Below are 20,654 nucleotides of genomic sequence, written 5' to 3' on the forward strand. Positions count from 1 at the left end.
ACTGTCATGACATTGTAAATCAACTATACTCTAATATAAAATAAAAATTAAATTTAAAAAACCTTAAAAAATAAATAAGCAAGACTGAAAAAAGAAAACTGATTAATAGACAGAGGAGCTGAATAGACATGTTCAAAAGAAGACATACAGGTGACCAACAGGCACATGAAAAGATATTCAACATCACTAATTATTAGGAAAATGCAAATCAAACTCACCATTATATATCACCTCATGCCCGTTACAATGGCCATTATCAAGAAAGCAAGAAATAACATAAGTTGGAGAGGATGTGGAGAGAAGAGAGACTGTAAGAGAGAATGTACACTATTGGTGAGAATGTAAATTGGTGCAGCCATTATGGAAAGCAGAATTTTTTGAGAAGATACCTTTAAAAATTAAGAATAGAACCACCATATGATCCAGCTACTCTACTTCTGGGTACTTATCCAAAGTATACAAAAACACTAATTTGAAAAGATATATGCACCCCTATATTCATCTAAGCATTATCTACAATAGCCAAGATATGGTAGCAACCTAAGTGCCCATTAAGGGATAAATGGAGAAGATGTGGTGTATATATATACAACAGAATACCACTCAGCCACTTTAAAAAAAGATGAAATCTTGCCATTTTCGGACAGCCCTTGAGGGTATTATGCTAAGTGAAAAAAGTGAGATAGAGAAAGACAACTACCATATGATTTCACTCCTATGTGGAATACAAAAATAAAATAATATAATAAAGTTAAAAAACAAAACAAAACAAACACAGAACAACATAGTGGCTACCAGAGTGGAAGGAGGTGGATGGAGAGTGAAATGGGTTAAGGGGGTCAACTGTATGGTGATTGATGGAAACTAAACTTTTGCTGGTGAGCATGCTGTAGTGTATTCTGAAGTTGAAATATAATGCTGTACATCTAAAACTTATATAATGTTATAAACCCATGAAACCTCAATAAAGTGTTACAAATTTTTAAAAGTCAAAAAATGTTTGTTTTTAAAAGTTTAAAACCCCTCGGGAGAAACAACAGCTGTCAAAAAGTCCAACAGACATTCACATCCTCCTAGAGGGTTTCGAAGGCTTCTGCTCATGTGTTGAATTAACTGCTCATGTGTTGAATCAAGTGGCTCCTTTCACAGGCACAGCACGATGCAAGTATAGGAAGTCAGTGGAGCAGAAGCCTAACCCCTCCTCCCAAGGGCCAGGCCACAACATCCCCTGGACTGCTATTGGCTCCAGCTCTTTATTAAAGGATATTTAATGAGGAAGGATGCTGCTAAAAGACCAGCCAGCAGAGAGAAGAACTGCAGAGAGAAAGGTAGTGTAACCTCCCAGGAAAAACAAAGATGATCCAGCCTCCATCAGGGCAGAAAAGATTCAGGACAGAGAAGTGAGAGGCTGGGAAGATCACTATCAGGTTTGCAAAGAGACAAGTAGGCTAAAAAGTTTTCTGCGTAGTCATCATACTGCAATGGAATAAAAGGTGGAGGAAAGGAGTCATTTTGTAGTCCAGTCAGGTGAGGATTAGAAACTTCAGGAGTCGACCCAGAAATCCCAGAAGCTGAATGACGATGAAATTTGAAGAAAAGCCTGAGGGCAATGGAAGCCTTGTAGCAAAGAGTCAGCCTTTCCTAGGTAAGAAGCACCAGGCAAATGGGAAACCAGTGGCAAATGGGAAGGCTGAGGTCTCTGAAAGGCAGGAGGCAAATGGGAAGTATGATGTGCCCAGAAAAAGCCTCAAAACATACAGCTGGCAGGAGATTCAGAGACACAACCAGGAGACTGACCAGTGGCTGGTGATCAATCGCAAGGTCTACGATGTTACCGGCTGGGCGGACAGGCATCCCGGTGGGCGCCGGGTCCTCACCCACTATGCTGGGGAAGACGCCACGGTAAGGACCACAAAGCTCTGTCCTCTCTCTCTTCCAGCCGGCTGAGTGGCTGGGACCTTGGCTCTCTTCCCAAAAGCATTTCAAGTACGTGTTCAAGCTCCATAATCACTCATCTCCTCCCAAACCGATTTTTCAGGATTCCTATCCAGTAAGAACTTGGTAGCAAATTAACACTCAAGGTCTAGCTATTATTTACACCATGTTTGGGATGGGCTCAGATGTTGACAGTGGATACTGTGTGTATTCTGGGTTTTGATTTTTGATTTTGGTGTTATGTGTTTTGTTTTGTTCTGTTTGCTTTGTTTTGAAATGGAGTCACTGTCTTATAAGAAGAAAGTTACAAATAGGTGAGTAAAATCTGGAAAAAATGTCTACACCTACACCTAAGTAGAAATTTCTCAGACTCATAATTGAAATGTCTGAAACAAAGACAGCAGTTCATCTAGCGAGCATCAAAATGTTAATAGCAGTGTCAAAAACCTACAGTTACATAGGCTTTCAGACTTTGTAGAGTTCATTTGTGTTGTGTAGCTCATTCAGGGTGATACAGGTAATACAACCCCCTTTTATGGAGGAAGAAATTGAAATCAGAGAGGTTAAGGGACTGGCCCCAGTTCACCCAGCAGCAGATCTCAGATTCAAAAACTCTTATCTTTCTTAACTTTCAGTCTTAACCACTTTTCTTCACTGCTCCTCCTCATCACTCTCCCCCACCAAAATGGCTAAAGAAAAAAAAATTAACTTTTATTGGATGCCTAGAATACTATAGATACCATGCATTACTTCACTTAAACCTCACCATGAGGAAAGTGGATATTATCCCCATATTACAGATCAGAAAATTGATGTTCAAGTATTAAAATAATGTGACCATTAAAGCCTTTTATAGCTGAGTCCTTAAAAATTAATTCCCATTTAACATTTAATAGGGAGGTTCCTCAATCCTTAAATGCATTTAGGAATACCTTTTAAAATATAAGGAAATTTGTTTTCTCCCAATTAGGAATTTTATTCTACACATTGCACAGATGAAGAAATGGATAATAAAAGGAGTTAAATAACTAACTCAAGATCAGAAAATTAGTATATGATAGAGTAGAAATTTAAACCCAGACTTTATTTTTTTTTTTTTACTATGTTGCCCTTGTTGTTTTCACTTTAGTATGTAAATTATCCAGCCGGTTTCAAAGTTTAGGACTGAAAATATTGATCCACGAAGCACTGCTCTGTAAATGGTACTGCACTAATAGTAACAGAATACATAAGCATTTGATAAGTTTGCAAAGTAAACGAGATTTTGTTTTTTGACTCTAGAAACATCTTTTTTACCCAATCTCATTTTCCCCAGTTTCTCCTCTTCTCTGTCTAATGGGTCTTCTTCTTCTACTGTCTTCTTGTCTTTATTCTACAGTCAGATGAATGCCTTTCTGAACAGACGCTGCCACATCCCCACCACTTCTGTCTGATCTGATATTTTTAAAACAAAGCAACCTTCTCTTGGGAAAATGAGCCGGAGCTTGTAGCACATGATGGGAGTATCATGTGTGTCAGGAAGACCCCAGGGATCCAGAGAGTTGAGGGTAGAAGAAGCAAAGTGAAAGGCATTGGTGCAAGAATCAGAAGAAAGATTAACAAAACTAAAGTGAAAAGAAAATATTTACTATAGATCCCTATCTAGCCCATCTGCTCATTCCCACAACACAGAGAAAACATGGATGATGCTTTTCTAACACAAGTCACAGAATAAGCTCAGAAGATGTGTTGGCAAAGTTGTGGGCCTTCAACCACCTTGAAAACAAATAACAGACTTACTCAGCTTGTGGCAGCTCAGCTGATAAATCTGCAATTTGCTAGTAATGCTTATCTCCCAGAAGTGAGAGCAAGACTATGATTCTGTATCCAATTCTAACCATCAAGGAGGAATTGATTAATAAAATAGAAACCATCAGAACCTTAGGGGAAAACACCCATGCCACCTTAGGATTTATATGTTGAGACTGAACATCCTAAGCATGGTCAGCCATGTACCCTAGACCTTAAGAAAACAAAGCCAAAACTGTTCGGAGAAAAGATTCTCCAAAGGATGATGGTTCAAGAAGAATGGCTGGGGGGGAGGGGGGGTGTCAGGACAATTCTGACAACCATAATACTCCATGACTACTCAGAGTACATGGACCCTGAGGTTTGGAACCAGTTATGTGAACCTGGGAAAGTTATGGCAATGGCCTGGACTTCAGCTCCATCACCTGCATAATGGGAATGACCTTACCCATCTAATTATTAAATGAGACTAATGCTTATAAAGTGTTTAGCATAATGCCAGACACTTTTCATTAAATCATAGCTATTATTATTCATATCACATTATCCACAGCCTCAGAGATGGGATTATCATTTCCTGTTTACCACCAGCTTAGAAATCCTATGTTTGGGGCCAGCTGACTGGGAACAAAGGGGTACACGGTGGAGAAACATCATGTTCTCTAGTGAAGGAGGGCAGAACATAAAGTCAAAGAACCTGAGGTCAAACTCTCACTCTACAACCTAAGAAGTGTTTGCAGGCTATGCCGTAAAAGGCAAATGTAAACCAAAGGACGGTCTCTGTGTACTAGCTGTACACAGAAGGGGTTGGAGGAGCCTCTTTTCCTTATTTACACAGAAACTCTTCTCCAAGCCTTCATCCCTTCATCCTCCTCATAAAAAGTGGCTAATGATACCTAAGAAGTCTGTCCCATAGGGTCATTAATTCATTAGTTCATGTGGTCAGTCATTCTACAACCCTTTGCTAGGGGTCCAGCCTAATGATTAAGGTACAGGTTTGGGAACGAAACGTGTGGTTTGCATCTGGGCTCCACACATTTGCTGGGAATGTTCTGAGGAGGTTTCTGAAGCTCTTGGAGCCTCAGCTCTGTTACCTAGAAAGTGGGATTATAATATTTTTATTTTAGTATTGTTGTCAAAGTCAGTGGAGATAAAATAAAGGGCTTCTTAGGATGCTCACCACAAGTTAAATACTCAAAAAACGGCCACTTTTGTGTTTTATTAGTAGTTCTGAGAAGGGCTGTACTCTTTACCAAAGAACTTTACTAAGAAAAATAAGTTGATAAAACAAAATTGGCACATCAATTCCTGTTATCACATAAATGAGTTATCTGATTGTTTTCAAATTATATGATTTAAAACAAATGGCACAGTCCTAATAACTGAAGTCTAGGGGCCTAGGTCTTCTCACCTGGAAAAGCTCAGCTGGGAAAAAGCCAGAAACTACCTGTAAGTCCAACAAGAAGAATTCATTATATAGAATACAATATGTCCATGTGAAGCACTATTTTGCAGTCATTAACATGAAGATCACAGCATTTGATGACAGGAAACGCATTTGAATAAATAGCCACAGGTTTTATATGAGGCAACAGTATGTTCTGGGCTCCGCAGAAGAAATAAATGCAAACTTGTGGTGCATGCACAGGACCAGTATGTTTGGAATGAAGCAATCAGGCATATTACTCAGTGTGTTGATCAGCTGACTCCTTGTCTCTGGACACCATGTTCTAAGAGGGACACTGAGAAACTCAAGTTCTTCCTCATCAGAGTCAAAGGCCAATGTGACAGGGAAGGGATGACACAAACCTAGAGGAAATATAGCAAAGTCCACTTCAACTGCTTGGAGCACTGCAGTGTGGAAGAGGGTAGAGCTATGTGCAACTCCAAAAGTGTTGTGTAGAGCCAACAGAGGCAAGACTGGGGCAGGGGGAAGAGAGGATGTCAGATCTGGTTCACATCATGAGTTAGCACCAGCCAGAATGGGCATCCCAGCTTAGCCACTTCCTTTGCCTAGCACGATATTGGCTAATAGTACATGCTTAATTGATGTCAGTGACAATTAGGGCTTGAGGTTGAGAAGAGGAGAAGGAGGAAGAGAAGACAAAGGGAGGGGGAAGGTAAAGGAAGAGAAAAGAGAAGGAGGAGGGGGAGAAAGGGTCTTGAGTGCTGAGCTACGGACTCTGCATTTTACTGTCACTGTAGGTCTTCCTCTCCTTCCACTTTTGGTAATGACACTTCTCTAGCACAGCATCCCTCCCCACCCCCAACCCTACAATGAAACCAACCAGGATTCTGAATTGTTGATAAATAATTGCATCTTTCATGGGCTGTCAAAATTTTTTTAATTTTAAAATTAAATTTTAATTTGATTCTCATTTGAATGATGGTTCAAGTTGAAAAACAGGTGAAGGAGTAGAGAGAGAAGTGCAGTTAAATTGCTAACAGTTGACAATGGGCCATGAAGAGGGACTGCCTTTCTCAAAGGCCAGCCTGGCAGTTAAGGATGAAAATCAGGAAGAATTAGTCAAAATCAAGGAAGGAGTCCAGGGAACGTGCTGAAGGCCTGAATAAGGCATTGACCACAGGAATGAAGAAGAGGGGACAGATACTCAGGAGACATAATTTATAATATTGGATGAGTGACTGGATGAGTAAACAGGAGGAAGTGGTCTAAACTAAACTGATGGATACGTGACCTAGGTAAGTAGGCAGCAATTTCCATCACAAGATAATGAAGCCAGGAGGATGAGCAGGTTTGGTGGGGAGAGTGGAGATGGAGAGAGTTTGGCCCGGAGCTCAGCTAAATGTATTATAGAAAAAAATCTCAAATAATAGTTCTCAAATAATAGAATGAGTTTTGGTGGGAAAATATCCCTCTGCTTATCCCTGTGGGTGGAGGGGAATCTTGGTGATTTCACGTGAGCATTCTCCACTCCAAAGTGGCTCTCATCCAGGACGAGGGCAAACAGTGCATTCTCCCCACAAATCGGCCTACTCAAAACTTGCGATCTACCTGAAATATGAGGGGACTTGTTCCAGCCATTGCCTTGAAACAGGTGAGATCTGAGAAGGAAGCAGAAGAGAAATTACCCAAAGATGTAGGAATGGGTATCTGTGGTTGGGTCCTGAATATTCTGGTGAGCTTTTCTGAGGTGGGTAAATCAAGGTCTATGTTCTAGTTATCTTGTTTTGTGACTATATACATATATTCACCATTGGTGGGGTTTGTTTTTTTCTGAATTTTGGGAAATTTCAAAGTAATTCTGATGAACCAAATAATAATAGTATTAAAATGCAGTCATTTATTGATGTCTGATTCCAAAGCCTAAGTTCTTTGCTGCTAGACTAGGTCCTCAATAAGGTTTTAGAATGATTAAATAGATAAAGAAAGGAATGAGTGAGCCCATGGGGAAGACTGGATAGTATTATCCACACTTAGAAAACAAATCAAAGCTTGAGAAATTAGGTAATTTTCCCAATATAAAGCACCATAGTCACCTGCTACCCTATACTGCATTTTAGTGTGAATTTAAAAGGCACACTCTTTGGGTGGTTGCAGCACAAGATTTGGCAAATGGAGTGTCCCCTGTATTTCACTCCATACATGCACTCTGGGCTGAGTGCCTTTGTGCAGGGCGCAACTTGTATACAGTACTTAAATTGTAAAGAGATGATCTGTCTCAGGCCTTCTCAATTTACATACTTTTCTCTCCCACTAAGGATCATACCATTTTTATAGTAAAGTACATGTTTCCATCCCCCATTAAATAATAGCAAAAAATTAGCATGATCCCCAAGTTATCTGTGAAAGCAAAGTAATAATCACATCTTTCCTCTGTGTTAATACTGTTTTGGAAATAATTTTAAGAGGAGCTATACTATAAATTTACGAATAGGTTAAAAAGTAGAGAAGATGGTTGAGAAGGTCCTCAAAGGCTGAGACATGAAAATGGATGATGGTAAACTAGTAAAAAGTCAGAAAATAGAGATGCTAAAGGTAGGGAAGAGATAGTGAGGCTTAAGACCTGTATCCTTTGAATGCAACACTTTAATGATCCCAATTTTCTCCTTGTTAGAGAAATTCTATATTGATCTATTTATTCGTTCTTTCCCTTATTCATCAGGCATCTTGCTCACTTATCATATTCCAGGCACAGTGATAGACATCTGGTATAACTTAATCAATAATGCATGGTCCCAGTCTTCAAAAAACTCAAAAACCACTGAAGAAGGGATGATTGCACAGATTCATTGCAAGATGATTTGAAAAGCTTTAGGAACCAGGTGTCATGGGAGCCCAGAGGAGATCATAAATAAACTTTCCATACTTCATTAGGGAAGGCATATTTCATCTGGATCTTGAAGAATGAGGAGGAATGTTTATGTAGAAAAAATGGGGGAAGGCAGTCAAGGCAAAGGGAGCAATATATATAAAGATTCAGAACCATATAGGGTCATGGAATGTTTATTGAATGGGGAGAGGTCCATTGGGCAGAATGGTGCATGAGGGGTATGGTGAAAGGTAAGCCTGGAGAAGTAGGTTGGAGCCATAGACAAAGTGATTCACATGATTAAAGCCTAAGGTCGGGAGACAGCATTACTATCTACCCAGTATATATGTACTGATTTTAACATCATCCCCAAACAATCTGGCATCACTCTTCTCTTGAAAGGCCTTTTAGAAAAAGAACTGTACATGTTAAGGCTGGAATGGACCTTTATGGCTTGATGGCTTTAAAGTCACATAGCCCTGAGTCCAAATCCTGGCTCTACCATTTACTGTGGCATTGCAGGCAATGCCTTGAGATTTGGAGTCTTCATCTGTACAAGAGAAACGATGGAACCTCACAGAACTAAGGTGATGATGATGAGGTGGCCCATAAAATACCTTGTACATAGGATACACTCAAAAGATGTTGGTGTTATTCCCTCTCCCCTTCATCTTACCCCTGTCCTCCCTTCAGGAGAAACATACTTGCCAAAGAAAGTTAAGAACAAAACTCATTTTTGAAAGTCTTTCCAGAAGGGGATTTCACCACTTAGTATCCAGACTCGATTAGCAAATTCTTTTAAATTGATTATTCTAAGACTACCTAAGCTCCTTTGTTGCACTGCCTATTAATACAATGAAAAGAGTTTTACACAGCGGGGCAATTCCTACTATTTGGAAAACTCTGTAGGTCTTCAATCTCTGTTGTCACAGTATTGACCTGTGAAACTCGCTGAGGATCAGAAGAAACAAGGAATCCAGAGGAATATTATTGTCAGCACACTGTCCCACGGCTCCGGATGACCGCTCAGAGTACAATGTGACTGCAGTATCTTACCCTTCCTCTACACTCTGATCTTGATCCATCAGAATGTTTCTCACTCTCATCTGCTCCTAAACAACAAGCAGAACATGATTTTTCAGTATGGATCACCCTGAAGTACTTTAGTCACCTTTTTAATCACTGAATGACTCTCCTCCTGATTAGGTAAACTTGGTTGAGTATCATTGAATGTGACAACTAAAAAACATCTTTGCAACCACATAGTTCAGCATTTCCCTAGGGGGTCAGAGAAAGTGTACAAAGGCAGAATGGACAGTAGAGCCTGGACTGGTTCTAGCACATACAAAGCCCTTTTTACATCATTGAATCTAGAAAAGTGAGTTTAAAGAGCTGATACTGCACCCTTCTAAATAACCTCATTCATTATATGTCTGTAGGCTTGCATGTAGATCTTGGATATACCTAAATTTGCTTTAGAATTTGAAGATGAAGGATTCATTATATTCACTAAAATAATTCAGAGCTCACTCCACATTAGACCTTGGAGTATGGAAAGAAAATCTTTGAACTGCTATATTTTACTGAAGATAAGGCAGGTAGGTAGTTCTTCTCACTAGAGGCATACATATAGGAAAGGTAGCTAATATGCATTGAGAATTTACTATATATCTATCAGATTCCAATTAATTTACTTAATTCTTTGTTTTATTTTGTTTTTACTTGTTTTTTTCAGCTCTTTACTGGAATATAATTGCTTTACACTGTTGTGCCAGTTTTTGCTGTATAACACAGTGAATCAGCTGTATTTATACATATATTCCTATATCCCCTCCCTCCCATGACTCCTTCCCACCCTCCCCAACCCACCCCTCTTAGTCATCACCCATTATCAAGTTGATCTCCCTGTGTTATGCAGCAGCTTCCCACTAGCTATTTTATATTTGGTAGTGTATATATGTCAATGCTTCTCTCTCACTTCGTCTCGACTTCCCCTTCGACCCCCCGCCCTGCCCCATTATGAATTGAGTAGCTATTATCAGGACTCTCATGTTATAGAAGAGAAAACAGGAGCATGGACAGGTCAAGATACTTGTCCACAATTACACAGCAAATAAGTGACAAAGCCAGAATATAGATGTAGGAAGGCTGCTCCAGGATCCGCTTTCTCAACCAGCGCTATGCAACACCACCACTCTAAGGTAATGCGTATGGATTCCACACATTCAAATTACAACCCTGGTCACGTTTCTTCATTTTTAACTATTCTCAAAGCCACAATAGCAGGAAGTCCAGCATCTTCCTCTTAGAGAAGCCTCCTTCCCCCAAAACTATTTAAATCCCTGGGAGAAAGAGAATATCTCTTACTTCCAAATATAAGCAGGACATGGGAACCACTACTGCTTCTCATAGCCACTTGGAGTTGCTACTTAACACGGGACCTGAGATGGAAAATACAGCTGGTCAACTCTATTCTGTGCCTGGCTGTCTAAAACCCCTGCAGAGACTGCCATCATGTTTTTTAGGAAGAGTGCTACTCCTTCTTTAGTGACAAACTTAGCCAAGAGTGTGCTGCTTGAGACAACTCAGGGATCAGTTCATGGGATGCTCCCATGCTCTCTTACCCATTTGTTACCAGCATCAACTTTAACTGGTCTTTCCTCAGAAATAACTTAATTCAAGAGCTTCAGTCCCCCTGGTCTTTGAACAAGAACAAAAGGGAGACGTTGATAGGAGATGTGATTTGCATAGCCAGTCTTGGTTGCTGCACACCCAAATAATGTGGGCAACTGCCACACCAAGCCTGATGTCAGACTTTAAAGATTCATCATGGCCCATATACTCGAAGCCAACTATTTCTTCTGGTGCTCCAAAAAATAAACAGTTATCTCTTCCAATGCTTGGGGATCACCTGACTACACTGAACTCGCTTAGTGAAGCAGTGCACTCAGTAGGTGGATCTCAAGTACGAGGCTGCCATAGAGGATTTCCAAGGGTAATTTTGGTCAATGAACTTGAAGCATCCACCTGGAGTTAGAAGCAAATGCTCTATAACATAGTCTATGCTGATTCCCAAGCTTCGAACAGAGGGAGGTAAGGAAGGGGACTAATCTGTGCATAAGCATGTCTTTCTTAAACCTCTAACAGTTCTCTCTGATGTACAGGATGCCTTCAGAGCCATGCATCTGGACCTTGACATTGTGCGAGTGTACCTTAAACCACTGCTCATTGGAGAGCTTATCCCAGGAGAGCCCAATCAGGAGAGAAACAAAAACGTGAGTGAGGTCTCGAGGGTCTGTGGAGGGATGTGGACAAGATATATTTCAGGGCCAACTTATTATTTTCTGTGGGAAAGCAGCCATCACGCCTGGGTAGGCCTGCAGTAGCATGAATGACTGGATTCCATGTATTTCAAAACAATGTCGTCCTCCTTAGATCCTCAGAGCCCTCCCAAACCTCTGAGAAACAAAGGAATGGAATGTCTGGCCCTGTGCCAAACAGTAATTTCATGTCTCTAAGTACCTACTTCATGCCAAGCAACTTACACATGTAATTTTTTTTTTCAGTGACTGTTTGTAATTATTTGTTTGATGTCTATGCCAATGTTCCCTGCTAAACCAGTTTCTATGAGAGCAGAGAATGTGTCAGCTTATCCCTGTGTCCTCAATACCTAGAAATACAGGAAGGATTGGACGTATAGTATGAATTCCATAAATGGCTGTTGAATAAATGATGTGAATATACCCTAACTATAGTCCTTTTTACATTTGGGGAAATTATAGTTCAGGGAGAATAAACTACCTTTGGAAAGTCCCGCTTCTGGTATGTCAAAGAACTGGGACCCCAACTCGCTTCTTTCTGGCTCCAATCCTTTGGGTGTTCCCAGGGAAAAGCACCACTCTTTCTTTCTCTAATACTTTGACTGCCTGAAAGACTGCCTTCCAGAGGACAGGGTCTCCATAAGATTAGAAATTCACTAGAATGGTTGTACACAAAGCTTAAAGGGATTTTAGATAACATTAAGCATTTCCTTTTTTTTTTTGCAATTTATGTTTTAAATTTAAACAGCTTACATTTGTATCATTCTTTTGAAATAATTTGGACAAAGTAGTGATCCAAATATCACTATGAGACAGAATAAGGATTATATTTCCACTTTAAGAAATGAGGAAATAGACTCACAGGGGGACAAGAGGAATGCGAGGACACAGAACTGGTTATATGCAGACCAAAGACAAACACTGAGGCTCATTCCTTAGGCCAATGTGCATCCCGCAAGACTGTGTGTCAGGAAGCATAGCTTTGTGTTGTGAAGAGTGGGCTCTGAGAGTAAACAGCCGGGACACACAGCCCAGTTCCTATCACACATTGTGTGAGCCTAGGCCAGTTACCAAACCTCTCTGTGGATCAGTTTCTCTCTCTGTAAAACAGCAACAGTAGTACCAACCTCCTATGGGTTATTGGGAGATTACTGAAAGCATTAAAGGCATTTAAAGTGCTTAGAGCAGTGTCTGGAACTTAGTAAATGCTCAATAAATTTTAGATACTACCATTAATCATGAACTCAATGGTGACAGTAGTAATTTACAAACCTATAAATTTACAAAATCATTTAGGGCAGGAAGCCCTAGGTTAAAAAGAGGAGAAAATGCAAAGCTTAGTTGTTTTCCCTAAAAATTCTCTCTAAGGAAAAGAAAATCCCATTATTGGCTGAGAGCTATACGATAATTATTCATTACCTAAAATAGTTTTGGTCTCTGGGGGTAAAGGTCTACCATGTACTTTGCTTAGTACCTCTGTGTTTTCCCAGAGATATGTCTATAGAATTCATAGCTCTTTCCTCTTTTATTTCAAATTTCCCTTCTTTCTTACATCTGAACCATCCTGTTTTCTTTCTTAAAACCTTGGTCACTTTCTCAACTCTCCTAGTTTCAAACTCATTAGAGTCATTAAGCTGAGAGATATTTCTTCCCAGCCCTTGCACTGACTCTCCAGTGTGATGTGGCAAGCATGTAAACCACTGCTAGCATTGGATCTACACACATGTATATATGCACAGTGTATGTACACAGAATCAGGACCCTTCCAATCAACAGACACACACTAATGCCACCAGAGGCGCTGTCTTGTTCCTGGAGAGCTACTGAACAGCTCATAGATTAGCTCAAAGGATGAATTTCATAAGTGAACTGTATCTTTCATAAAGGAGGTTTTTGCACATGTTAAACAGCTGATAACATAGAAAACACTTTATAAACTGTACCACTAACTACAGTAACACAGATACATAGAGATAACAAAGTTCCCCAGAGCATAACCAGAGATCAAACAACACCTGAAATAATACTGATTGTTTAAAAGGCAACTCTTATTAACAGATACACACTTCTATACATAAAGCAGACAAACAACAAGGACCTATTGTATGGCAGGGATCTATATTCAATATCTCATAATAACCTATAATGAAAAAGAATCTGAAAAAGAATAATATATATATATATATAAATCACTTTGCTATACACCTGAAACTAACACAACATTGTAAATCAACTATACTTCAACAAAAAGTTGTTTGTTTTAAAAAATAAAAAATTAAGTAATTAATTTTAAAAAGGCAACTGTTAGAGTTACTTATCTCTTTATTGACCCTACCTTTCAAAAAAAAGAAATTAATTCTCAGTCATACATAAGAGTTTGAGGACCATTTACAAATCACTACTCATCTTTCTTTTCTCCAGAAAATAAAAAAATTATCACAGCCTTTTAAAAAAGGTTTTGCTTGTTTGTTCATTGCTTTTGGTTTTTAATGATACCTAATTAAATTTATTAATGTTAATAAATTTCTATTCATAAAATTAAGGTATTCTTACATTGAATAAATAGATTGATAATCATGTTCATTTGTGCTCCCTCCCCCTGAAGGAACTAATTCCTTCCTTGCATATTTATGTCACAGCCCCAGTTGGTGGAAGATTTCCAAGAACTGAGGAGGACATTAGAGGCTATGAATATGTTCGATGCCAACCTGGGGTTCTTCTTCCTGCACCTCGCTCAGATCTTGATTTTGGAAGTCCTGGCTTGGGCAATGGTGTGGCATTTTGGCAGTGGCTGGCTTATTACAATATTCATTTCCTGTCTTCTCACGGTTTCTCAGGTAAGCGGGTATCCTAAGCCCAGGCAGTGGTTTCCTGGGAAGGCTCAGAATTTTTTCTTCTCTCTTTACATTGCTGTCAGCTGCTGCCTGGCACTGCTTCGCAAGCTACTTATCAGTATCTGACAGCAGCAAGTTATCAAACCTTGCTGGGCCCCAGTTCCGTTATCTGTAAAATGGGGTAACAATTTTTTGGGGAATATTCTGAGGAGGGCTAAACGAGTTAATGTGTAAAGTACATAGCACAGTGACTAGCGTGTGGTAAATATTCACGACAATTGCTACTCTTTGCCCAATTTTATCCACACAAGTTTAGTAACCAAAGTTATATTCTCAGCCACATTACACTCATCTTTATGTTTCATTCATTAGCCAACCAACTTTTCTATGGTTGTTCAATGGTTTTATTAAAGTGTATATGCAGACACACACCTTTACTCCTTTATATATATTCACCATTTATGCATGCTGTGTTTCATGGTAAAAATTCTTTTAAAAATAAGATAGATATATTTAAAGAAAAATAATACCCTGGGACCCTAGCCAAAAGCCACATCCAACCAACATTTATCAATACACCAGACTATGAAGAACAGACACTACATCTTATTACATGATACTAGGATCATATAGATTTTGCCAGAAATGGCAAGCAGCTACTGGCATGTAGCAGGGCATTTGCTAAATCCTTGTTGAATGAAGCACAGATCTCTGAAGATGGCCTTCCATGATCACAACAGTGTATTGTGGGCACGAAGGGAAACACACCTGGTCCCTGCCCTGGGAAACAAGTCATCCAGTGGGGGAGGTGATCATTCAATATCTATACATACTATAAGACAGAGAGGAAAGAAACAAGCATTTGCTGTTGGAGCAGAAAGAGGCATTTAATTCTAACTGGAACAATTGGAGATGGCTTTATAGAGAATTAACATCCATGTTAATGCCAAAATTTTGTATGTTAATTTTTTTTCTTGAAAAGCCAACTTGCTTTATTCCTTGAAAAGCAACTTTTGGAAACAAGAAGGGGGAAAAACAAAAACAAAAATGTCTGTTTGGTTGCTTAGCATTAGCAGGAAATTTTCATGTATTTAAGTTACAGGACAGCCCAGTGAGTAAGGCATTATAATCCCTGCTTATCAGATGAAGAACTGAGTTCAGAGCTACTGTAACTCGCCAAGAATTGTGCAACTTATAAGTGGTGAAGGACATAAAGGCATGAGGTCAGATGAGATCACCCACTGTTCTTCCCATGGGCTCCTGAATCTACCAGCAGGCTCACTGATTCATTTCTTCTTGCCTTGCCAACTTCTCTGACCACAACTCTGTCTCTTCTAGGCTCAAAGTTCATTTCTGCAGCATGACACAGGACACCTTTCCATCTTTAAGAAGTCCAAATGGAACCACCTGATGCACAAATTCGTGATGTGTCACCTCAAGGTACAGAGTGTTCCAGGAGTGTGATGGGACTCTTGAAAGTCATTTCATTAGGCAGCGGTTTCCAAGTGTGTCTGACTGACCATTCATATGAGCAAAAAAATGTTTGTTCACACCCCACAAATAAATGTAAATACACTAACAATGTAGATACTATGTAAATATATATATATAAAAATAATGTAACGTTATATATGCTAAAGTTAGAATTTTAAATTTTTATGAGGAAAAGGCTTATTTTTATTTAGGAAATTCTAATGTTTTTTTTACCCCATAAACTATTCAGCCCAATCCCTAGTGTTAAGAAACCATCTCTCAAGAGAAGCTGTGCCCTGTAAAGTTAGGAGTAAGAATATTCTTAGAAGGGGTCTGGACACTTACTGCTGGGAAGCAAGGGGAATCCAGAAAGCCTGATTAGTCCTGGAAGGGCTATGAAGAAGTAAAGGAAAAGATGCAGAAGAAGAAATAAAAGTAAAAGAGAAAGAGTAAGCAAGGAAGGTCAGATGGCTCTGTTCAAAAGTTGAGGGGTGCAAAACCCAGGCTGCTGGGAAAAGTAGATGGTGATGATAACAGTTGGTCTTATCCCCACTAACACACGCTCCAGGAGGGCAGGCACACTATCCCATGCACCACGGCAGTGCAGCGCCTAGCAAAGTGCCCAGCACATAGTAGGCCTTCAGTAAGCATTTGTTGAATGAGTGAATGAAGGGATGGATGCATAGATGCAGGGATGGATGGATGGATGGAAGGATGGATGGACGGATGAAAAAACGAACGTAGGTAACAGTACAAAGACTGCTGAGAGTAGCTTTTTGCCGTAACTGATCATGCTCACTGCGGGACCTTAAGTCACATTCTATCTCTGACTCTCAGTGTTCTCATCTCTGAGAGCCAGAGTTAAACCAGATCCCTGCTTTTCTATGACAGTCTAGGATTTGGTGACTAAGTACTTCAGCCCAGCAGAAGGGAAATGCCTCTGAGCCTCCCAATAAGCCAAATCCTTGTACACAAGCCAGGTTGTTTTAGAAAAAACGCATAAGCTCTGACTCAGAGCCTGTTTTCCATTAACACAGAGGTTTTATATTGAATTGGAAGATACTTAGAACCACCGGCTTATCTATGCTATTTCCAGTTGAGCAAGTTGAGGCTTAAATAGATTGAATAATACAGGGTTGGATCTGGATTCATATGAGAAATAGGTCTGTCCCCAAAATGCTTAGAATGAAAAATATACTGTCATTTTATGTGACATGTTCCATTTAATCAGAAAATATATATATATTCCTGGTTATCTGGTTCTCCAGCTTATAATGACTTGGAAGTGGCCAACTGATAAGAGAATGAAGGGGATGCTGGAGCCAGGCCTACAGAGAGCAGTGAGCAGAAGCCGCTAACAGCAGATGATAAGGGAAGTAGATGGGAACTCACATGAGATAAGAGCCTGCAAACGCCAGGTTCAGAGCCAACCCCATTAGGCGATTGTTCCACATAATTCTCACAAGGTGGGGATTAGAGAACCCCTATTTTATAGCCAAGACTGATGTTCAAAGGGGTCGTTTACTATTTAAAGCCAATGTTCATAAGCCGGTAAGTGAGAGAAATCATAGCACAGTGTTCAATGATACAGGCTTGAGAGCGTCTCAATTCTGGCTGTCATTTAGAGTCATCCAAAGAGCTTTCAGAAAACGCTGCAGCCCAGGGGCCACCTCTAGATTTTCTGATTTAAGTCATTTGTGGTGGGGTCTGGACATCAGCATGGTTTTGAAAGTCCACAGGTGGCTCTGACCTACGGCCAGGATTAAGAGCAGCCCTGCCTTCTGTGGAAATTCAGCCACTCATTAGCTGAGTCACTTTGAAAAAGTTACTCAATGTCTGCGAATTTCAGATTCTTCAACTGTAAGATGGAGACAGAAGATGGTTTCAACCTGTTGCTAGTATCATATGTAATACTCGCGCCATGCTTACCACACTGCCTGCCATGTGGAAAATGCTCAATAATTGTCAGCTGTTGCTAATACTAGGAACAGTCTTTCTATAATCAAGATGAGGACCCAGAATCATTACGAAAAATGTTTAATTGTGATGTTATTGAGACGCTAGGGACATAGACCACCCATCATAACATCCTTAAATTGGAAGACACATGGAATCACCACGTCTTCTCACGCACTCTCTTTCCAGTTGAGCTAACTGAGGCTTCAGTAGTAATAACACAGAGCCAGATCTGGATTCATATTCGAATTATGTCTCTTGCTCAAAATGGTTAAAGTGAGTAATATTTTGTCATTATATATGACATGTTTCATTTAACCAGAAAATTCTCGTAGGCACACTGTTCTGCCCTCTACCCACCAGTGTTAGATAGATGAAGTGTTTCTGGATTTGCTCGGAAATCTTTACCACAGAATAAAAGCAGAGATGGTTTACATCGTTGTGAGACTCAGGTAATGGACTCTCCCAGCCTCCCTCCCCTGCTATGAGGGGTCAGAAGAAAGGTGAGACTCATCTGCCCTGGAGGTAACTGGCAGCTGATGTGGTGCCAGTAGACACAATATTTTCGATCAGTTCCACCCTTTCTGGTGCTTTTTTAAAAAAATCACTGCTTTCCCCTTCATTCAAATTTGTTCACAGCTCTCCATAAATTGTGCCTCCAGAAACAATCTGCACTAGTTGAAGTGATTATGACCTTGATGACTTGTGACTTTTCTTTTAGAGTCAGTAAATGGCTCTAAAAGGAAATCAAGTGTACTCTACCTTTTTGCAGGCAAAACCAGTGATTTATGAGGAAAATGAATATAGGCTTCAACTATGTGCAGGAGAGAAAATTACCTGTGGCCAGGAGGGAGGTAACAAAGAAAATTATAACAAAAGCAGCAACATTCTTGCTTTATACATGTATCACAATTTTTAATTTCAAAGCTTGATTTTACATCAACATAGGGGGAGGAGAGTCAAGCATGTTATCTGCTGCAATCCTTTCGGTAACCTTATCCATTTTACAGATGAGGAAACTGTCCAAGGCCATACACTTAGTAGCAGGGATTTAAATCCACAATGGCTTCAATACAAAGCCAGGATTCTTTACACTGCACCAAGAAAGGTCCTAACTTGGCAATGAGGAATGATTTAGGATGGTTCCTGTATGAAACTTGGTGCAGGAGAAGCCTATTTTGCATGCAGCTGATAATCCTCACTTCTCCATAGATCGTCCTCTCCCTCGTCTCCAGTAACTGTGGCTTCCAGACAGAGGAGCCAGGGGGAGCCAGCTGCTTCTAGAGCATACCCATAAGGACCCTGACCACTGTTCTAAGCTCAAGGGCCTTGAACTGTCAAGATCTGCTCCCTGCTCTGTCATGAATCAAAACCTCTCTCTCATATTACCAATTTCCACAGGTAGTCATTGACTAAAAGGATTTAATTGAAAAAGAGAAGCACTGCTTACCACAGTGTCCTTATGTAACTGTCTACTGCTCCCATTAGACTGTATGTTTCATAAGTGTGGGAACCCCATTTTATCCCATCTATCTTTCTATTCCAAATGCCTAGCTCAGTATCTGACACAGGGACATCCTTTAAAAGAAATAATCAACGGGTGAGTAAATGCGTGAATGTACAATTGTGAGAGTGAGTAGGTGGTATGCAATTTGTTGAGATGTATAGAGTGAGCAATGGAGTCCCAGACCACTGATGAGTACACGCTGAGTTTGAGATACCCAAGAGGAAATGTATGGAAAGTGACTGTCCTTTCAAGCATGAGATTTAGGAGAGAGATCTGAGGTGGAGAGAGACGTTAGGGAGTATTAGAGGTAAGAAAACAATATCACTCCTGATGCATGGGATCAGAGGGGTTTCCTAAGGGAGGACTCTGCAACAAAGACTATGGAGAGGCAGTGCTCACACCTACAGACTTCCAAACATACCCATCCCCTTCTACTATAGATGGAGAGTGTCTAGACCAGTAGAGTCCAACAGAAATATAATGCAACCCACATTAAAATGACATGAGCCTTTTTCAGTTTTCTAATAGTCACATTTTAAAAGGTAACTTTATTACTCCATACATATTCAAAATATTTACATTTCAACATGAAATCAATATAAAAATTATTAATATATTTTTCACTCCTTTTTTCATTCTGAGGCTTCAAATCCAGTATGTATTATACACTTACAGCCCATCTTAATTTGACTGGTCATATTTTAAGTGCTCAATAGACACGCACGGCTAATGGCTACTGTATTGAACAGTGCAGATCTAAAACATGTATACACCAGCTACTGAGAGATGTCAAATATGCAATAAGAACTATGACTACTGCTTATTCTTCTTTAAATGATTACAGTAATAAGGAAAGGGAGGAAAAATTGAATATCTTAATATGCCAACGTTCCATACAGCATCTCATGTCTCCTCAAACAATCCATGGAGGTAAATGTCATTATATTTACTGAAGATGAAATTGAACCTCAAAGAATAGGTAATTTGCCCAAACTACACAGCTGTATTTGTACATCCAGTGGATGAAACTAAGTTGATGTGCTTCCAAATCCTTTGCTCTATTAAAACCTTCAGATTTTCATTGAAAGGAAGAAAATCCCAAACAACCTAACCAGAGATGATATGAGCTTGCCATCAACTAAAATACCTTTATTCTCATTTACATTTAATGAGAGCATTGAAAATTGAACACGCAATGATCTGAAGCAAGCCCCACCAGGGGATGACTTCAGGTCCATGACTCTTTAAAATATTCATTGAAATAGGATTCCTCGGTCCATTTTTTCCCCCAGAACTAATTAAAATCTTAGAGCTGAGGTTTCTTTATTTGTAAAATAAGAATACTTTCTGCCCTACCTACCTTCATAATTTTTTTAAATGAGGATCAAAAAAAAAAAAAAAGGGAATGGAAAACATTTCATTTCAACAGGTTTTATTCTTTTTCATTATCAGGAGTTCTTTGTGTTCCTAGATCAGATAATTATCTGCTCATAGGCTCTGAGAGCCTCTGTCCAATGAGTCATTTTGTGACCCAGCAGAGGAGGGCAAGTTAGAGAAGTCAATATCT

General features: G+C 39.7%; 1 protein-coding gene across 3 annotated transcripts in view; it reads left to right on the forward strand.

Moving 5' to 3' along the window:
* Positions 1 to 1,277: 1,277 nt before the first annotated feature.
* The window catches only part of LOC130849030 (fatty acid desaturase 2-like protein FADS2B), a 32,116-nt gene continuing 12,739 nt past the window's right edge, over positions 1,278 to 20,654 (forward strand). For 2 of the 3 annotated variants that reach the window (XM_057727571.1, XM_057727572.1), the window contains exons 1-4: positions 1,279 to 1,902; positions 11,162 to 11,272; positions 13,957 to 14,154; positions 15,490 to 15,591. In XM_057727571.1, the coding sequence (XP_057583554.1) occupies positions 1,576 to 1,902; positions 11,162 to 11,272; positions 13,957 to 14,154; positions 15,490 to 15,591 (738 nt within the window). In that variant the 5' untranslated portion in view covers positions 1,279 to 1,575. Of the gene's footprint in view, positions 1,903 to 11,161; positions 11,273 to 13,956; positions 14,155 to 15,489; positions 15,592 to 20,654 lie in introns of all 3 variants that reach the window. The other variant, XM_057727573.1, reaches the window with a different exon arrangement.

The sequence above is a fragment of the Hippopotamus amphibius genome, chromosome 3 (genome assembly GCF_030028045.1).
Source record: "Hippopotamus amphibius kiboko isolate mHipAmp2 chromosome 3, mHipAmp2.hap2, whole genome shotgun sequence".
NCBI classification, from domain to species: Eukaryota; Metazoa; Chordata; class Mammalia; order Artiodactyla; family Hippopotamidae; genus Hippopotamus; species Hippopotamus amphibius.